The sequence below is a fragment of the Heptranchias perlo genome, chromosome 14, assembly GCF_035084215.1.
Source record: "Heptranchias perlo isolate sHepPer1 chromosome 14, sHepPer1.hap1, whole genome shotgun sequence".
Taxonomy (NCBI): Eukaryota; Metazoa; Chordata; class Chondrichthyes; order Hexanchiformes; family Hexanchidae; genus Heptranchias; species Heptranchias perlo.
The window spans coordinates 9,809,421-9,831,073 of record NC_090338.1 but is presented as its reverse complement, the minus strand read 5'-3'; the positions used below and the strand labels follow the sequence as shown (position 1 = coordinate 9,831,073).

The window sequence follows — 21,653 nt, the reverse complement described above, 5'->3', positions numbered from 1 at the left end:
CTCTCTCTCTTATCTTGGTCTTTTAATCTTATCCTCTCTTTATTTCACTTTCTCTGGCGTTTTATAATACCTTATCGGGCACATCTGGGTTTTTAAGTCTGCGCTGTTTGTCTACGAACTGCATTTCCTGGTTCTCACAGCGTGGCCTGCTTCAAGCTGATCAGTTTAGGGGCCTTAGAGATCCTTTCGCCACTCACACAGCCCGGGAAAGAATGCTGATGTTATTTGAACTCGCAGTAAAAGGAAGTCGCCACCAAAAAGAACGCGGTAACTTAGTGGGTGAATTTAAATCTAATGAGCGGCGAGCACTGCTGGTTCGCCACTCGGAGCAATTTACGAGTCATTATTTACGACTATTTTGTGTGAATTTTTATTCTCAATGTGATGCTAGTACTGAAAATTAGAACATATTAGGCCCTGGAGGGACTTGAAAGCCAGGATGAGAATTTTAAAATCAAGGCATTGCCCGACTAGGAGCCAATGTAGGTCAGCGAGCACAGAGGTGATGGGTGAACGGGACTTGGTGCACATTAGGATGTGGGCAGCTGTGTTTTGGAGGAGCTCAAGTTTATGGAGGGTGGAAGATGGGAGGCTGGCCAGGAGAGCATTGGAATAGTCAAGTCGAGAAGTAGCAAAGGCATGGATGAGGATTTCAGCAGCAGATGAGCTGAGGCAGGGATGTTGACGGGCGATGTTATGGAGGTGGAAGTCAACAGTCTTGGTGATGGAGCGGATATGTGGTCAGAAGCTCATCTCAGGGTCAAATAGGATGCCAAGGTTGCGAATGGACTGGCTGAGCCTCAGACAGTGGCCAGGGAGAGGGAACGGAGTTCGTAGCGGGGACCCAGGAAGGTCTCGGGTCTCATTTGTGGTCTGTGCCGGTCTCAGCTGGGACAGCACTAAGGGCACTACAACTGGGCTAGGGAGGTGAAATGTTCCTCGCCACTATCCAGTGATCTCTGCCGGACAGCGGGCTCACCTGAGATGCTTACATGGTCAAATAGCTTGATGATCTTCATGGTTTTAGGCTTACAAGTAAAGAGTGGTCACTTAGGTCAGGCTCTGAAGGGTTATCAGTACACGTGGAACTATACCCCAGTATGAATCAGTGCCTTTGGAAGAGGTGGGGGAAAAAAAACTGGATTAAAAACAAGCTTGTGGAAAGTTTGCATGTTTAGAGCTTAGTGATAGCTGAGCCCTGAGCTTTGAACATAAAACTGAAGTGTAAATGATGTGAAAAGTACAACTGTTACATTGCAGGTAGTCACATCCCACATAATTTAAAAGGGGTTTTGGGTAATTTAAAATATCATAAATTGCTGGGTCTGTGATTTTCATTAATTAAAAAGCAATTAATACGAGAAAGAAGATAGAAAGTTGTGATTAATAGCTTACCAAAATGCTAGGTATGCAATTGTAAAGACTGTCAAACATAATATATTAAAATTAATGAACATTAATTACTTACACCCAAATGTTAAGGAACGCTTGGCATGGAGTCCTTATAGTGGCTGATATTTCTAATATATTTGAACTTTATAGTAAGTATTTCATCGTTTTGTCTACCTTGCAGAAGTTTATGCCACTCGGTTAAGTTATCTGAAAAGGGATAAAGAATACTCTTGTTTAAAAAATACCTATTCTGTGCTACTGATGGAACAGGATTATCCCTTGATGTCTTGTCTTGTCCTTTATAGTTGGACAATTTTACTTCTTTTTTTTTCTCCCTCCTTTTACTATCAATTGTCCCAATTTGACTGTTTTGGTGATGAACCAGTTCTCTTGGTGGATTAGTTTTTCTCCTGGTGCATGGGAGCAGGTTTTCTGACGTCGTACTGGTAACAGCTCCTCCCTGATTTTCCAAAATCCCCGCCTCCCCCCCACCAGCCCCACTGACAGATCAATGGGCAGGATTTTGCTGGTTTGTTAGACTTGCACTTGCCCATTGACTTTCTGTGGGGTTTTTGCACGACAAGTTGTTGTCAGCGGGACAGCCAAACAGCTCGACCCCCTCTACGGGGCACCTGGGACCTGTGTGAACAGGGCAAGCAATGGTGTATCTCCTTAACCAATCAGATTGAAGAATCATTAATGAGCAGCGCAGAGTCTGAACCAGGAAATGTAAGTTAGAACAGTGAATTCAATGTCAAATCAGGCACAGGAAGCGAAATAAAGAGAGGGAAAGTAAGATTGGATTAAGAGACAGATAAAAGAGACAAAGAAAAAGTTTTTAAAAAATGTTTTTAAATGTCCAACAATGATTAAAAGCTGAAGGAATGAAAGTAAAAGTTAACTTTCAGTGCTGGAGAGGTTGTTTGGCAGTAATTAAGACTTACCATGCCGTTAAAAGGGTACTTACACTGGAATGGACAAGCCCTAACTGTTTTTGGTGAGTTTAGTCCCTTTCTATGAGGTAAGTGCAGGAACCTCACGTTGTTCAAGACATTTGATTGGTGATTCAGACGGCAAGATGCCATTTTCACACAGATTTTGGAGGAGCATCACATCTCGGACAGCGACTTCCGGATTTCCGCGTTTAACTGCACTCGTGCAGTCGCCGGAAGTTTCTGTCAGATTTGCACATTAATGATGGTGAACGCTGTTAGTCTCACCATTTTTACAGCAAAATCCGGTCCGATATGTTTAAGTTTCTTTCCCATGGACTTGATCACTGGAGTGGGACATGGTGAAGGTGAGAAGTCTTTTCACGGATCCTCATCGGAACACATGCTGAATGCCTGCTCTGCTCGAAGACAGGACTCCAGACATAAATTGCAAATCAATCAATCCTAACAATACAAGGCTGAAATTGACTCTGGCTGCATTCCTGGTTGTCACTAGCAGGAAAATCTAGCTCGACACTGCTGCACGATTGGTTGGCAGACTGAGCTGAATTATGGTTTATCCACACTCATAAAGGGGGGAAGCAGAGTTCAACTTAATATAGCTTCATTTGTGAGACAGAAGCAGCCCTGTGATTCAAAGCTGTTTGGGAGCCAAGTATTCTGACACAAACAAAAATACCAATTTTCAAATCGTCATGTTGTTATAAGATCAGAAGATAATCACAAATGAGGAATGGCCATTCAGCCCATCTAAATTCATTCATCCATCCAGAAAGATCCTATATTTCGCCCATTGTAGCATCCAATTGTTTCCTATGATTCCTGGGTTTTTGCTGCCACTACTCTATATGGAGGCCCATTATATGTGTCCATTCTTTATGTGAAGAACTTCTTGATATCAATCCTAAATTTGCCCTTTTACTAGTTTGAACCTGTATCTCTTTGTCCTACTCTGGCAGTTTAATTTAAAGTGATATTCCAGATTTTCCATATGCTTTGTATATCTCTAAGATTGCCTCTTGCCTGCCTCCTTTCCAGGCTGAAAAGACAAAAGTTTCTCCAATCTCTACCCATAACTCAGACCCCTAACACTAGGGACCAGCCTCATGGCTCTTCTCTGCACTGCCTCCAGAGCATTGAATGTCTCCCTTGTTTCTTAGCGACAGAAGTGGAAACAGTATGCAAAGTCCAGTCTGACCAGCGCATTGTACGGTTTAATTACAACCTGATTTGTATTCTACTGTGTCCTTACTTTGTAATTACTAAGGTATCTTCTCTGTAAAGCAAATACTTGACAACTATCTGATCCTTTTTTCTAATGTAACTGGTTATATTATAAAACTTTTTGTTTTTCTTTCAGCTTGGACCTAAAGATTTGACAGAAAAGTGTTTTTGGGTCAAGGTGAAGGAAGATAAATATGAGACTAAAGAGCTCTTTGCCAAACTCACTGTTTCGTTCAGTGCGCAGACAAAGAGTAAGTAACTGACTCTGTGCTGACTGGACTTCAGTTTTGTTTATTCAATTTATCTCCCTGATTTAGGCTTGAATTCATCCAGGCAAAGAATAAATGTGATAAGTTAAGAAACCAAAGTTTGGGCAAGTTCAAATTCAGGTCCTAATGGACATGAGTTTCTTGGAAATGTTACAAGCTTAGCATCAAATTGGTGTTTACTTTTTGGGGGGCTGGGAAAGAAGGAAAGGCAAATTCGAGAAGAAAGAACTTTACAGAACTTCATGATGTTGTTGTCACATTCTCCATTTCCTATTGCTAAATAATTGAATTGCTGTGGGGATGAGGAGAAGAGCTGCGTTCTTAATACGTGCCTTCAAAATATAAATAGCTAATTGGCCCATTAAGCCTTCCTCAGCCCATGCTTCAATCAGGGACTCTTCCACCTCACCCAAGATCTTCTGTCCCTGATTCCCAAATGAATCAGTAGCGTTTATTAATATACCTAACCCTCAATTCCCTTTCTCAACAAATATTGATCCAGTTCCTTTTTAAAAATAACAAATCAATTGACCCAGAATTACCTACTTTTTCTGATACATTCATCCAAACTCCACTATCCTGTTGAGAGGTGAGGTGAGGTGGGGTGGGGTGGTGGGTATGAATCTTCTGTTTATAACCTGGTTTGTAAATGTTATAATTATGTTGAGTTCTGTGCTTGCTGTCTAAGACAGATAACCCTAACCCTAATGCAGCCCTACCATGACCTTGAAATTCTGAATAATTCTATTGCCCATTTCTAGTTGCCCTGAGAAGGTGGTTGTGGGCTCCTTTCTTGAGTAACGATTGTGTGCACAACTGAGTGGATAACTAAGCCACCTCAGAGGACATTAAGAATCAATCTCATAGTCTGAGCTAGAGTCATATGTAAGATTGACGGTGTAGGGGTGGCAGGGTCCCTTTCCCGAAGGGCATGGTGAAACCAGTTTGGATTTTATAACAATTCAGCCGCTTTGCTCGTTTTTTCTGTTGCTAGTCCACAGGTTATGAGTTTACAACTCGCTGTGATGGATTTTTGAACTTTCAACCTCTGGATTGCGAGTCCAATACCGTAACCACCACAGTATCGAAGCTGTGACTACCTAAGAAATTATATATTGTAATGATTCGGCTTCCATGGGTGGTATTGTAATGAATAACCACACAGTTTAAAGTTCAGTATGTCTAACAGTATTCTGCCCTGGCACTGATGATTTTCTTTTTTTTTCTCCCACTGAAATTCTCCAATGGTGAACCATGCAGCTAGTAAAGGTAAGAAAATGGGCTTTATTTCTTTTTTAAAACTGCTTGTGTCAAGATACTTTTGGATCCCTCAAACATCTTAGGTTGGATACTGTGGTTTCTTGAGCAGACAAAAGGTTTCAAGAGCAGCGCTCTCTTAGAGGTCCCCTGCACCATGAGCGCATCACTGAGCAGGTATAAGAACAGCTACATTTCACCATGCTGGGCTATAATTTATTTTTTTTGGTTGCGAGTATGAAAAGGAAGACTGCGCAAGTGTTTAAAACAACTTTAAACATACAAATAGTCGAAAATAAGACTGATTTGATTGAACAAATGGGCACAAGAGCTAGAAGAAACTTGCTAGAAGCTTCAGTCTGAGCCTAATAACAGTGTGGGAGGGAGCTGGGACAAGGTAAATCAGTTTTGACTGTTTCCCTAGTGCTCTAGGGACTACCTAATGTACAAGTCTGGAACTAAATCTGTCCTCCATATTTCTCATCCTGACTTTATTGATTTTTTTTTTGAAGTATATATTAGATTGATTATACTATTAGTTGCTGTTTAATGACTTGTGTTGTCCAAACCGCCTAGTGGTTAAGCAGGAAATGTCTGAGACTTGGATGAAAAGGATGGCTTGGCAGGCTGAAATTCCATTTTATGATTCATATTTAATCTATTTTTACTGGATGTAATATATATTGAACGAGTCACAAGAATCTTCTAGGTGGACGTTCAGTTAGAACATTTTGTTTTAAGTGCTCCACTGTAATTTGTGACTTGCACAAAATGGTAAAGTTTAAGTGAAAATAAATTAATCCAAACTTGATCAAATTATTTTGTTCCCCTTGTCATCATCCAGCCACGAGAAAAGTTGGCTAGTGAGGAGATGTTTGTAATGACTGACCCCAATTTTATTACAGTTTGTGTTGAATGATGGTATGTTTGCTTGTTGCTATTTTAGCATGTTTGTGGTGACTTTAGTTTTTTTTAAAAAAGTTGGAAGCTAATGACAAAAGTTATAGTTACTTTTTGGAGAATGAGGCTGCATTTACACTACACCTATAGTTGTGATACGAAGCAGTTTTGCTTCATTCTGACGTTGCAGATATAGTCAAAAAATTGACTGGATCTGGTGTTAGGGTCCAACCTGACATCAGAACCAAGCAGAGAGAGACTCTGACTAGAAGATCTCACTCTGCTTCATCTTGTGAGTTAATTTGGGCCTTCTCACTAATGTTGCATTTGGAGATTAGTATTGGTGCAAAGCGATTTTGAGCTTTGCACCGCTGCTAAACTTGTGGAATGTGAATGCACGCCAAGACAGCTGTATATATCCATGATGTATTCTGTTTATAAAACTTTAGATTTTTGACGTGGGGCAGGAGGGAGGGCCTTTTTTCTTACAGCTGAAGAATATAATTTGAAGCTGGTTAGGAATGCCATTGTAATATCCCACTGCACTTCCAAATTTGAGTACAAATTTGTTGACATCTTTGTTGCACAATACGATTGATTCAGGTTATGCAATTTAAGACTGCAGCCTGGAAATCACACTCTGAAATATCACAGTATGCACACTTAACATTGTTCTGATCAAATTCTCTTGGCTGCTATTTTAAAAGGCATTAACCTGTTTAAAATAAACTGATTAACACCTCCATTAAAATATCGGATAGAGGAATTTTGTGTGGTTCATCAATAAGAGTTTGTATAATGATATGGCACAAGTATAATTTCCAGGCTTAAGTTGTAAAGAAAATGAGGGAATTTATTTTTATAGAGGTTTGGAAAGGGCCCAATAGTATTGAATTCCATGAGGTAGGTTTGTTAAAAGTTGAACACAAAATTGAACTTCACCCTGAGAGTTTGGAGGGGGTGGGGGGGAGGGATGTGAGTGTGTTGGGAGGAGATAGGAGGAGGGGGTCTCGTGTATCAATGGGGTTGATGCCATTGCCATCAATGTCTGACAATTGTGGCGTTTCAGTAGTTTCTTCATTGAGTGCCATGTATTTGAAACTATGGTAAATCCCCCACTGTTTTCAGAGCCGTCTGCTTTCTCTGTGGCGGTTAAACTATTGCATTTGAACTGTATTTGACAGAATTCCACAATCCCTAAGGATCCATACGAATTTTCAGAACGATTTATATTACACACTTAAACGCACCTCTGTGTTGCCAGCTGGTAACAGAGAGCTTATTGTTCACTAGGGTCAGGCGGTGTTACCATTACCACAGTATGCATATAATTGACTGCAAAGTTCATTATGTTGTTTATCAAAACGAAGCAGCATATCCAGGGATATTAATTCAGAAAAGAACCTATACATGTTTCATATTTAAAGAATGAACATCTTGATCTATTTGGGATTTGCTGCTCTTTGTAGCATTATCTTCAAATTGTAAATTAACTCTGACATTTGTTTCTATCTGTTTCACGAACCTAATAACAGAAATATGATCTGTTTCTACTATTCCTGCCATTTTAACCAGATTCTGTTTCCTGTGAATGGGGAAAAGAAGTTATTTTTCTAAATATTCTTCCTTCTCTTTTGTTGCTTGCACACAGCACTGGACAGCCCAAGTCAATTGTGAGGGGGCAAGTGAGCGAGGTGGGGGGGGGGGGCAAGTGAGAAAGAGAGAGAGAGAGAGAGAGATGGGGGACAAGTGAGAGAGAGAGAGATGGGGGGACAAGTGAGAGAGAGAGATGGGGGGACAAGTGAGAGAGAGAGATGGGGGGACAAGTGAGAGAGAGAGATGGGGGGACAAGTGAGAGAGAGAGAGATGGGGGGACAAGTGAGAGAGAGAGATGGGGGGACAAGTGAGAGAGAGAGATGGGGGGACAAGTGAGAGAGAGAGATGGGGGGACAAGTGAGAGAGCGAGATGGGGGGACAAGTGAGAGAGAGAGAGATGGGGGGCAAGTGAGAGAGAGAGATGGGGGGACAAGTGAGAGAGAGAGATGGGGGGACAAGTGAGAGAGAGAGATGGGGGGACAAGTGAGAGAGAGAGATGGGGGGACAAGTGAGAGAGCGAGATGGGGGGACAAGTGAGAGAGCGAGATGGGGGGACAAGTGAGAGAGAGAGAGATGGGGGGCAAGTGAGAGAGAGAGATGGGGGGACAAGTGAGAGAGAGAGATGGGGGGACAAGTGAGAGAGAGAGATGGGGGGACAAGTGAGAGAGAGAGATGGGGGGACAAGTGAGAGAGCGAGATGGGGGGACAAGTGAGAGAGAGCGAGATGGGGGGACAAGTGAGAGAGAGTGAGATGGGGGGACAAGTGAGAGAGAGAGAGATGGGGGGACAAGTGAGAGAGAGTGAGATGGGGGGACAAGTGAGAGAGAGAGAGATGGGGGGACAAGTGAGAGAGAGAGAGATGGGGGGACAAGTGAGAGAGAGAGAGATGGGGGGACAAGTGAGAGAGAGAGAGATGGGGGGACAAGTGAGAGAGAGAGAGATGGGGGGACAAGTGAGAGAGAGAGAGATGGGGGGACAAGTGAGAGAGAGAGAGATGGGGGGACAAGTGAGAGAGAGAGAGATGGGGGGACAAGTGAGAGAGAGAGAGATGGGGGGACAAGTGAGAGAGAGAGAGATGGGGGGACAAGTGAGAGAGAGAGAGATGGGGGGACAAGTGAGAGAGAGAGAGATGGGGGGACAAGTGAGAGAGAGAGAGATGGGGGGACAAGTGAGAGAGAGAGAGATGGGGGGACAAGTGAGAGAGAGAGAGATGGGGGGACAAGTGAGAGAGAGAGAGATGGGGGGACAAGTGAAAGAGAGAGATGGGGGGACAAGTGAAAGAGAGAGAGAGATGGGGGGACAAGTGAAAGAGAGAGAGAGATGGGGGGACAAGTGAAAGAGAGAGAGAGAGGGGGGGGCAAGTGAAAGAGAGAGAGAGGAGGGGGGGGCAAGTGAGAGAGAGAGAGGGGGGGGGGCAAGTGAGAGAGAGAGGGGGGGGGCAAGTGAGAGAGAGAGAGGGGGGGGGCAAGTGAGAGAGAGAGGTGGGGGACAAGTGGGAGAGGTGGGGGGCAAGTGGGAGAGGGGGCAAACAGGAGATTGTGAATCACAGACACGTATCCCTTTTTAAGGCTGTTCATGGGACTTGCTTCCCGGCCTGCCCCTTGACCGACTCACTCCATCCTGTGAGCATTGTGTGGATGCACAGCTTTTTTTTCTCTAAAATACCATCAATTATATATTAAAATCAGAGTGGGTGCAACATTCCATTTCAAAATGCGTTGAAAAGTCCTATGTCATATGATCTCAAGTGTCCGGCCAATTACCGCCCGATCAGCCTACTCTCAATCATCAGCAAAGTGATGGAAGGTGTCGTCGACAGGGCTATCAAGCGGCACTTACTCACCAATAACCTGCTCACCGATGCTCAGTTTGGGTTCTGCCAGGACCACTTGGCTCCAGACCTCATCACATCTTGGTCCAAACATGGATCAGAGGTGAGGGGAGAGTGATTGCCCTTGACATCAAGGCAGCAGTGTGGCACCAACGAGCTCTAGTAAAATTGAAGTCAATAAGAATCGGGGGGAAAACTCTCCAGTGGCTGGAGTCATACCTAGCACAAAGGAAGATGGTAGTGGTTGTTGGAGGCCAATCATTTCAGCCCCAGGGACATTGCTGCAGGAGTTCCTCAGGGCAGCGTCCTAGGCCCAACCATCTTCAGCTGCTTCATCAAGACCTTCCCTCCATCATAAGGTCAGAAATGGGGATGTTCGCTGATGATTGCACAGTGTTCAGTTCCATTCGCAACCCGTCAAATAATGAAGCAGTCCGTGCCCGCATGCAGCAAGACCTGGACAACATCCAGGCTTGGGCTGATAAGTGGCAAGTAACATTCGCGCCAGTTAAGTGCCAGGCAATGACCACCTCCCCTTGACATTCAACGGCATTACCATCGCCGAATTCCCCACAGTCAACACCCTGGGGGTCACCATTGACCAGAAACTTAATTGGACCAGCCATATAAATACTGTGGCTACAAGAGTAGGTCAGAGGCTGGTTATTCTGCGGCGAGTGACTCACCTCCTGACTCCCCAAAGCCTTTCCACCATCTAGAAGGCACAAGTCAGGAGTGTGATGGAATACTCGTCACTTCACTTGCCTGGATGAATGCAGCTCCAACAACACTCAAGAAGCTCGACACCATCCAGGACAAAGCATCCCGCTTGATTGGCACCCCATCCACCACCCTAAACATTCACCACCCTAAACATTCACTCCCTTCACCACCGGCACACCGTGGCTGCAGTGTGTACCATCCACAGGATGCACTGCAGCAACTCACCAAGGCTTCTTTGACAGCACCTCCCAAACCCGCGACCAATACCACGTAGAAGGACAAGGGCAGCAGACACATGGGAACAACACCACCTGCACATTCCCCTCCAAGTCACACACCATCCCGACTTGGAAATATATCGGTGTTCCTTCATCGTCGCTGGGTCAAAATCCTGGAACTCCCTCCCTAACAGCACTGTGGGAGAACCTTCACACGGACTGCAGCGGTTCAAGAAGGCGGCTCACCACCACCTTCTCGAGGGCAATTAGGGATGGGCAATAAATGCCAGCCTTGCCAGCGACACCCACATCCCATGAACGAATTTAAAAGAAAACATTTAACAGCAGTAACAGTTACGCCTTTAGGTGGCCCTAAGAGTGGCATATATAACGAAAAGACCCATCACGTAACTTGAGCTCGATATCCAATGTTAACTATTATTTTTAAAGCAACTATCTGTGATTTTTTTTTTAAAAAGGTACCCCATTGCCTTAGGTTTCCATACAACCAAGTTCCTTTGAGTCTCCTCCACGCCTTCCCCCCCACTGTAAAAATAGGGCTTGTGAGCCCTCAGACTTTGCAAAAACATTCGTTCCCCCCTCTGTCCCCCAGCACACCTTGGGGCGCCGTGCTCACCGCATTTCTGCTCCTCTGCTGCTGTCACGCCTACCAGGACCTAACACACCCGTAGCACTATGTTGTATAACCGGAAGAACTGAAACCCCTGATTTTGTTCCCTCTGTGTGCTCTATCACATCCTCTCCCCTCTACCCCACCCCCCATATCCATGGACCTGGCTCACAAAGGGAACGTTTCAGTGGAAGTTGTTGGGCTGTTGCCCCGTCACAGTTACTTCACTCTCTCCATCCCCAAGGGCCAGAGTGCACCATCCTCACTTACGCAATGTCTTCATCCGATTTCCCCCCCCCCCCCCCCACCCATGACACTGTTGTTGTTTATTTATGGTGGGAAGCTTATTATGCTTATTCTGTAATAAAAGTTCGCTTGGCTTTCAATACCATGGCCCAGAATTTGCTGCCAAAATAACGGTGAGTTTAATGGTGCACGCTGTTATGAGTATGTCAGTCGTCCAGCAATTTGTGGCGAGTAAGACATACCTTGTGAGTCGCAAATTGCCACAAGTTGCTGGATGAAAGCGGCAGCTCGCCCTCAACCTCCCCGTGAGTTTCATGAAGTTGCTGCATTTGCGCATTAATTGCAAATTAAACTCGCTGTAGAAAGTTAGGATTAGTACAGCACAAGTACCTTTTTAATGAAATTTATGTTCCTGCAATGCCAATCTACCTCTCCAGCTCAGAAAAGGAACAATTTAAACTGAAATCTCACTCCTAAGATAGTAAATTGTTGTTAGAGATTTTTAACATTTAAATTTTGAAATTTTTTTTTCTTTCTCTCTTCTTTTTTCTCTTTCTCAATCTAATTTTTCTTTCCCTCGCTTTATTTCTCTTTCTGTACCTGACTTGTCTCTAATTCACCCACACTAGATCACCCTTCTTCTCTGTTGTTCCTCTGTTTCTTTCTCAATCCTTAAATCTTATCAGTTGAGAGACTGTTGGTCTCGTCGTTCACTAAGGTCCCAGATGCCCTGTTGCCCTCGCATTTATCAGCTCACACTCCCAGCAACTTCCAAGGCAAACATTTTTCGAGCTCAAGGGTGAGGGAAAATGTCAAACCAATGGGGCACGCTGCGAGATGCCCACTCCAGCAAAACCTGGGCCGTTGATTTAAATCCCTGTGACACCACAATTGTTTTTTTTTAAAGCACTTAAAATAATCCTGACTGTTTTTAAAAAAAAAAGCCTCTCCTTCTCTAATTTCTTAGATGATATAATACAAAGTTTGTCCACATCTGGAATTGGTTGTTAAACCGGCAATCATGATTAGAATCAAATGGTTCATTCTGACTAGTAGTTTTGTTCTAATTCATATCCAAATGATTGACTGAGACCTCTGAAGGTAATGGCACCAAAACATCACGGTAATCACAGTATTTAAGATGAATTGGAGGTTTCTCTTGTTTTATTTTGGGATATAAATCATAGGGTTGTCCAGCAGTTAGTCGTCTTCATATCCTAAAAGGGAGAATTTGAGAATCCATGTGTATAGTTTTGAGAAATCAATCCTTTTTTGTTTTTCTATTTTTTTCTATTTTCGGTTTCAGTGCAGATGACACAATCGGGGAACTGGCTTGATGATGTTGCCTTTTGACAGCGTGAGGGAGCTGAATTAACATACACAACTGAAATATCATGATTGTGGAAATATCTTGGTTAATTATTTCTACAGGCGTTTTGTTGGCTCTCGGGTGTCATCATTTTCTGACACACGTTTTTTTTTTCTCACATCCTTCAATTTCCCATTTAGTTCTTTCCCCTTATTCCTTGTGAAAATTGGTTGTGGCTCCGTCAGTGCTGTCGGCTCTCCTTTACCTTGTTTAAGCAGGCATTCTTCACGTACAGGTCTGGACAGTGAGTGAAAGTAGCTAGTTCCAACAACGGGAGGATATCACAAATGGGCTCACTGCTATCCAGATATATTCACTCCTAGCAAAAGAAGAAGGAAAAAGCTTACATTTATATAAACGCTTTTCATGACCTCAGGAAGTCCCAAAACACGTTACTGCCAATGAAGTACTTTTGAAGTGTAGTCACTGATGTAGTGTAGGGAAAAGCAGCAGCCAATTTGCGCACAGCAAGATCCCACAAACAGCAATGAGATAATGTCCAGATAATCTGTGTTTTAGTGATGTTGGTTGAGGGATAAATATCGGCCAGGGCACTGGGGAGAATCCCCCAGCTCCTCTTCAAATAGTTCTGTGTGATCTTTTGCATCCACCTGAGAGGACAGACTTTAGTTTAACGTCTCATCCGAAAGACGGCGTTTCTAACAGTGCAGCACTCCGTCAGCTCTACATTGCAGTGTCAGCCTAGATTATGTGCTCAAGTCTCCAGAGTGGGACTTGAATCCACAACCTTCTGACTCAGAGACGAGAGGACAGGTTGAGAAAGCAGTTAAAAAAGCATACGTGATCCTGGGCTTTTTAAATAGAAGCATAGAGTACACAAGCAAGGAAGTTATGATGAACCTTTATAAAACACTGGTTTGGCCACAACTGGAGTATTGTGTCAAATTCTGGGCACCGCACTTTAGGAAGGATGTGAAGGCCTTAGGGAGGGTGCAGAAAAGATTTACTAGAATGGTTCCAGGGATGAGTTACATGGATGACTGGAGAAACTGGGATTGTTCTCCTTAGAGCAGCCAAGGTTGAGAGGAGATTTGATAGAAGTGTTCAAAATCATGAAGGGTTTAGATAAAGTAACTAAAGAGAATTTTTTTCCATTGGCGGAAGGGTCAAGAACCAGAGGAGACAGATTTAAGGTGATTGGCAAAAGGACCAAAGGCAACGTGAGGAAAAACTTTTTTACGCAGCGAGTAGTTAGGAATGCACTGCCTGAAAGGGTGTTGGAAGCAGGTTCAGTCATGGCTTTCAAAAAAGAATTGGATAAATACTTGAAGGAAAAAATTTTCAGGGCTACTGGGAAAGAGCAGGGAAATGGGACTCACTGGATTGTTTTTACAAAGAGCCAGCACAGGCTTCATCGAATAATAGAAAGTTACGGCACAGAAGCAGGCCATTCGGCCCATCGTGTCCATGCCGGACTTGATGGGCTGAATGGCCTCCTTCTGTGCTGTAACCATTCTTATGAGTGCTACCACTGAGCCAAGTCTGATACCAGCAGGGGGGTCACTGGATAGAATTGGACACATCAGCACACAATAGCGGTCGAACCTTGGTCTTTCCTGGCCTATGCGTAGATCATTACCACATCACATGAATCAGTGACCGACTGAGCCATCAAGGGAGCGAAATAGAATTATAAAGTGTAGCTTAAATTGCAAGGACTTCTAGAACAGAGCGATCTTGAAAACATCATTTTGAGAATAAACGCCATCACAATCCATTATTTAGTCAAAAAATGTTTGAGTACAGGAATGCATAATTTGGCAAGCCAATGGCTATCAAAACAGGTTGTGTTGGTAATGGAACAGATCTTAAGTGCTGTCGACACCCTTAGTGCTTTTATAGTTTTTAATTGCATGACAATGAGAGATAATTTTGTTGCTTTGTTAAGTTGTTTGTTCAATGATTCAAATGAAGCCTTTTATGTTTTTTTTTGTGTCCCCCACTGACCATTCTTGTTCCAGAATTTCTTGCTAATGTTTACATAGTTTTCTTTTTACTAATGGTTGCATTTTACATGATATAATTTCTTCCGAATGTTGATTGATTGCAATCCATGGTTTGAGAGCAATCAACTGATCGTCATTGATCAGAATCCAATATGGTGAGGCCACTTGCAGTAGAACTGGCAGAAGCTGCAAGATGGGAGCTATCAATGAGCTATCCCTAAGAAGAAATGTTAGATGAAAGATTAGTGAATACTTTTTCTGTTTTTTTTATTTTTGCAACAAGACACTTGTTGGGAGATACTTCCATGAACCTTGGCGGCTTTCCAGCTCCTCCCCCAGGTGAGCATTCTAAATGTTGGGAGTGTTCGACCTTTTGACAATGAAGGACATCACAGAAGTGTTTTGTGGAGCATTTTGGAAGGAAGAATGAGAGGCAGTACAAACGAAATAGTACAATTTTAAAGTGGGTGCAGGAACAGAGAGACCTGATGGTTCATATACACAAATCTTTGAAGGTGGCAAGACAAGTTGAGACGGCTGTTTTTTAAAAATAAACATATGGGATCATGGGCTTTATGTATATATATATATGGATATAGAAGCATAGGGTACAAAAGCAAGGCATTAGGCTAAACCTTTATAAATCACTGGTTAGGCCTCAGTTGGAGTATTGTGTCCAATTCTGGGCACCACACTTTAGGAAGGATGTCAAGACCTTAGAGAGGATGCAGAGGAGATTTACTAAATTGGTACCAGGGATGCAGGACTTCAGTTATGTGGAGAAACTAGAGAAGCTGGGGTTGTTCTCCTTATAACAGAGAAGGTTAAGGGGACATTTAATAGAGGTGTTCAAAATTCTGAAGGGTTTTGATAGAATAAATAAGGAGAAACTATTTCCAGTGCCAGAAGGGTCAGTAACCAGAGGACACAGATTTAACATGTTTGGCAAAAGAACCTGAGAGGAGATGAAGAGAATTTTTTTCACGCAGTTACGATCTGGAAAGGGTGATGGAAGCTGATTCAATAGTAACTTTCAAAAGCGAATTGGATATATACTTGAAAAGTAAAAATTTGCACGGCTATGGTGAAAAAGCTGGGGAGTGGGACTAATTAGATAGCTCTTTCAAAGAGCCGGCACAGGCACGATGGGCCAAATGGTCTCCTCCTGTGCTGTATGATTCTGTGAGCCTGATTCTCTACATCGCCAGTATGTAAGGAAATATAGGTTTAGAAGGTATTATGGGGAACCAGGCTCAAAAGGGCTAAATAGTGAAGGCTTTACCTGAAACTGCTGTGCCACAAAGTAGACTGCTTTTAAATTAACCTACTGCAGCAGCAGGATGACTCACAGCCATGAGCACCCTGTTATTACAAACTAAGGGAGGAACACAACGATATCTACAAAATACTTACGTTTTTACAAGGAGTAAACAGATATCAATCCATCGTGGGAGCCCTGATCCAAATCTTGCTTTGAATTATTCAGATTTACAAATTATCGGGATATAAATAAAGTGCATATACGATGCATTTTAAAAGAAATTTATTGATATTCATTCAAAGGTTAAACTTACAAAGACTTTCCAGCTAATCTGATGAATTGACCTAAAGCAATTCCATTACCATGATGATTCGGTAATCTGGCCACATCTGTTACAGGCAAATATTAGTTCGAAATAAGGTTAGGACTTAATGTGCCAAGTTCACTTGCCAAGTAAAACAGCAGTATGTGTGGGTGGAAATAATTCAGAAGTGCAGCACTATTGGGACGGATACTAAAATAGAGCTCATTGTCCCAATTACAATGTACCAGTTCCATATGCATTTAAAATTAAGTCAGACAGACAGTACAATTGCATAATCAGCTGATTGGTCTTGGTCGAGTCAGTCTATGGTCTCCTTGCCTTGAGTATTCTTTGGAGCGCCAGTTTGTACTAAAGTGTCTTAAATACACAAAAAATGTAGATGTCATTTATTTTGATTATTTATATTTTAGACACATTACACTTTTATTGCCAGCACTTTGCCTAATGTCCCCTGCAGTTTTCAAGTTGTGCCTCATCGAACCGCCGCAAAATTATACTGTTGATTTACACAAAATAGAAATGTTTCATAGAGCTTATCACAAATCGAAGTGCATTTGGAAATGAGTACAAATATATTTTGGGGGAAGGTACTCAAATACTGCTGTAGCCTTGAACTCAAAAGTCTAAATTTCCCACAGCCAGCTCTTAGTCAGAGGTAAGTCGCAGGTGAAATGCCCATGTCTGCTTTATAGGTCCGGGGTCACGGGTGTGAAATTCCTATAGGCAGGGGCATATCTTTCACACAGGATTTCTATTGAACCTTCTTTAGCAGCTGAATAGACTGCAGCACATTCATACTGAGTCCCCTGCTCAAGGAGGTTACCGGGGCAAGAATTTTTTGCAGCTTGGCACTGGATTTGAATGTGTGTTGAAAAATCCGACACCTAACCACGAAGCCGTTTGAGTCCACATAGGCTTTAATTGGCACAGTGCAACAGGATAATAAATAAGACTAGAGTGCCCTTATGGTGCAAGTGTGCTCACAAATGAGATTAACTCTTGGACTATTTAGGTTTGTAAAAGAATTGTTAAGCAGGTACAAGTTGCAAGCAGTCACACAGTTTGAGTAGTGGTATAAATGTGAAATCAAATGTCAAGGTTTTTAAAGAAACAAATACACATGGTACTAAATTTTTACATGCTACATTTATCAGTAGTTCTTGACCAGTAGCGCTTTACAACCAATGATGCGCTTTTGAAGTGTAGTTACTTGTAATGTAGGAAATGCAACAGCCAATATGCCCACAGCAAGGTCCCACCAACAGCAATGTGATAATGACCAGATAACCTGTTTTACTGGTGTTGGTTGAGGGATAAATATGGGCCAGGGCACCCCTGCTCCTCTTCAAATTGGAGAACTCCCCTGCTCATCTTCGAAATGGTCCCATGGGATCATTTACGCCCACCTGAGGGCAGACAGGATCTCGGTTTAACGTCTCATCCGAAATATGGCACCTCCGGCAATGCAGCACTCTCTCAATACTGCACTGGAGTGTCAACCTAGATTTTGTGCCCAAGTCCCTGAAGTGGGTCTTGAAGCAGTGATTAGGCCATGCCAAGTTTTGGTAAGGCTTGTCGTTCTTGTGAACGTATCTGTCTTCAGATATCATCTCTTGTTTTTGCACTCCCAATTCTGCATTTTGGATGGCAATTCATTAGAATGTACAGTAATATTCAAACAAAGTTAAGAATATTTTATGATTACAATACAATATGTATTCTTTGTAAGCTACTTATTTATAGTGTGTTATACAGAGAATCTACAATGGTATCTTTTGTGACTTCCCATTTTGCTATTTCTTTTTAGCATCTGTTTTTAATCTCCTGAATATAATTTTTGTTAAGTTTTATCTTTTCAGTTTTAGCACACCCATGTAGAGGATGAATGTTGGGGAATGGTGGTTAAAACAAAATTGAATTATGCAGACAGCATGATAAATATGACTGGTGCAAGTTGTTTGAACTATGTTCGTTTGAGAGTTACATCAATGTGATTCCGCCCAAAGCGCATCAAGCAGACAGGTTTTCAGTTTATTGAAAGAATACTGGAAATACAAATCTGTTTTGTGGTTGCTTTTTGTTCATCATGGGCCTGGTTTATAATTCCCAGAACAGTAATGTAGATGTTGGAAGATCTATGGTTTGAAAATAGTGAATGAAATTAATTACTCTTGAGTTTTAATGTAGGATAAGGATTATGGTAGACGCTGTGAAGAAATATTCAGTGAATACTCGAGGATAGTACCCTATAGGTTCACAATCCTTGAGTATTCACATGAGAAATGGCGTTCTATGTAATTTTTAAAAAATTCTTTAAAACACACTTTTGGCTGATTGACACATCTGCCTTTTAATTACTTTTCTGAGACATGGGGCCCGATTTTAGCACCCGCTATCGGGTGCGTTCTCGGCGGGGAGGCCTCGAAAATTGCGAAATCCAGGATCCCGAACGGATCCCGCCTCGATCCCGCCCACTTCCGGGTTCCCCGCTGACGCGCCGGCGTGCGCGCGCAGCCCCCGCTGGTGGGAATCCTGCAGGCAATTAAAGCCAGCGGGATGCCACTTGACAGTATTTATTTAGCTATTTCAGGTCATTAACTGACCTGATTAAGGGACTGTGTGTGATTTTTGAACAACATGGGACTGTTTCCCACACTGGGGGAAACACTCCCAGATCGAATGGACGTGTTGCAGCTGTCAGCCTGTGGCAGCTGCAAAGGTCCATTTGACAGGTGGGGGGGGGGGGGGGAGACCCTCACCCATTGCAGGAGGCCACTCTGTCACTTGGGACAAAGTTTGGCCTCCACCACCCTCCTCCTGACAGTCAAAATCACCAACCTGCACATTTACCCCGGGGTCCGGAGACATGTACCTACCTTGCGGACCCCCTCAGATGTACATCTTGCGGATGGGGGCCGCCGTAGCTGCAGTCGTGACCTCCTCGGAGGGCGAACAGCATCACCAGCCTCGCCATCCACGCCGTCCACCTCTGACACGTGGAGCTCGACAACAGAGTACTGTGACACATCCACCTGTACAGCAGGAGGGAGGGCTACCGCAGAGAGAGATGCGTCGCAGAGGGCACTACCCTCGCCACAGGGTCCACAGACTGAGGCTCAGCCTCCTGGACCTCTCTGAGCAGCAGTGCACACGGAGGCTCAGAGTCACTCGACATGTAGCCGTGGACATCTGCAGCCTCTTTCATGCCGAACTGCTCCTGGCTGGCCCGTGCACCATCTTCCTACCTGTCGCTGTCAAAGTCACCACTGCCCTCCCGAACTTCTCCTCCGCAGCCTTCCAGGGTGCAACCGGGAACATCGCCGATGTCTCTTGGTCGTCTGCGCAGAAGAGCCCTGCAAATACACCTACACCCACTCTTCAGTGACACAATGGGTGGCATCAGTGGTGGGTCCTCATAGTGATACCCAGGAGCGGGCATTATTGCACAAACCGGACAGGATTGGCGAAGACATGGCAGTAGTGGTGCCAATATAATGTGTGATGTGAGTTGTTCTGAAATTCAATAGAAGCAACAACCATGACAAACCCTCAAACACCCTTGTGCATCCCCTTCATGCTCACGACACGTTTGCCTTACGCTGCCTACTGCACATATGTGATGCATGCCCTGTGGCTGCAGCACAGGTGGTGGCAGGTTGAGTGAGGCTGGCCGTGAGAGAGATGCACGAGAGGGTGAGTATGGGATAGAGCCATGAGATTGTATGAGGATTGGGTTGCGTGGTACTGGCGAGGTGAGTAGGTGCAGGTATGATGAGGATGGGGTTTGAGTGGTTATGAGGGGTGATGTGACAAAGTAGTGTTGGCAGTGCCGAAGGAGATGTGGGGTGGGGGCAGTGATGTGGCAGACGGAGTGTAGGGGAAAGACTACGTGTACTCACTTTGACTGACCTACTGAGGTCATTGGACCGCCTCCTGCACTGTGTGCAGGTGGGCGATATGTTGGTGGCGCAGGTGACCCCCTCTGCCACCTCGAGCCAGGCCTTCCTGGTGGCGGAGGCGGGCCGCTTCCTCCCACCCGCCGGGTGGAAGATCTCTGTCCTCCCCCTCCTCCTCACCCCATGTATTGATACCTGGGGTGAGGCATCATTAAACTGGGAGCAGCCTTCCCCCTGGGCTGCTCCATGCTGTAATTTTTGCTATTTGTTGCAGCATTTGTCAGTGGAGGACTGCTCCTTTTAAATAGAGCGCCTCCAGCTGACACATCTCACTGCGCATGCGCAGCCCGCCCGACGCGCAGATCAGCAGCGGGGAACCCGGAGGAGCAGGTAAGTGGATCCAATTAGTGGTTTGCCTGCTGCGATCGCACGGGAAACCCACTAATTTCACCTGGCGCGTTACCAACGCGCCCGCTTGCCCATCCGCCGGGAACCCGCTTCCCTGTTAAAATCGGGCCCATGGTGTAGAAATGTAACACGTTTGCCTATTTCAGTTTGTTGAGGTTTGTTTTAAATGAATTTAAATATTTTTCAAGCAAATACTTGAGGGTAAGCCGGCTTGAGAACTTCTTCAATAATTAAGGCATTACATTAATGATTGCAACATTAAAGGTGTGCATGCTTTGCATGCATCAAGCCGCTTGAGTCCTTAATGAGCTGAAAAAATATATATTTTTCCAAGCCAATTTTCCCTCCCCGCCCCTCCAATTCTTCTGAAGCCAGTGACTCCTCACCTCCACAGTTGCCAAGACTTCTCCAGTACATTGCCCAAGCGGCTTTTATTCACACGCGAGCCGTGACAATATGTGTCATCGGGCTGTTCGACTCTGGATGGTATCACAACTGAGCCCAATCCTGCCCTTGCCTGCAGGTTTAGCAAGAGTTAGCAAGAGTCACCAGTAACCAATCCGGAGCGGGATCCTATGTTGATTTTGCCCCTCCCCATAGGCAGTGAAAATGGTAACCCTGCCACTGCTCTGGCTGAGAGAATGAAACCTGGGGCCTCCTTATTCAGGTAGACCCTTTGGACCATTAGGGAAGAATTAAAGTTTCAAAGGACATGTACGTTTTCATTGGAGAATAATTATATTAATTAGTGTGTGACTACATCTCTGAGCTTCTCAGGATTTATATAATAAAAATTATCACTGGTGCAGTAAGAAAGAACTTGCATTTATAAAGGATCTATCACGTCCTCAGGGCATCCCAAAATACTCCGCAGCTAATTAGTTAACTTATAAAGCGCAGTCACTATTGTTATGTAGAAAAACACAGCAGCGTTGTAAGATCCCACAAAGAGCAAGTGACACAACAATATAAAAGGCAAAAACTATAAATGCTGGATATCTGAAGTAAAAACAGAAAACATTGACAATGCACATTAAGTGTGTCCTCTTAATCAGAACTTACATCCAATATGTCATAACCTGTTTCTCCCCTTACAATGCTGATTGACTTGTCATGTTTTTTAATTGACCAATTAATCAGTGGTGGTGATAGTTGAGAGATAAATGTTGGCCAGGACACTGAGACCT

The 21,653-nt window shown here is 43.9% G+C and overlaps 1 protein-coding gene across 1 annotated transcript in view; it reads left to right on the top strand.

The window, feature by feature from the left end:
- Positions 1-21,653, top strand: part of LOC137332311 (protein diaphanous homolog 1-like) — a 347,604-nt gene that overhangs the window by 155,534 nt on the left and 170,417 nt on the right. Inside the window, exon 17 of the mRNA XM_067996041.1 lies at positions 3,706-3,820. Within this exon, the coding sequence (XP_067852142.1) occupies positions 3,706-3,820 (115 nt within the window). The remainder of the gene's footprint in view (positions 1-3,705; positions 3,821-21,653) is intronic.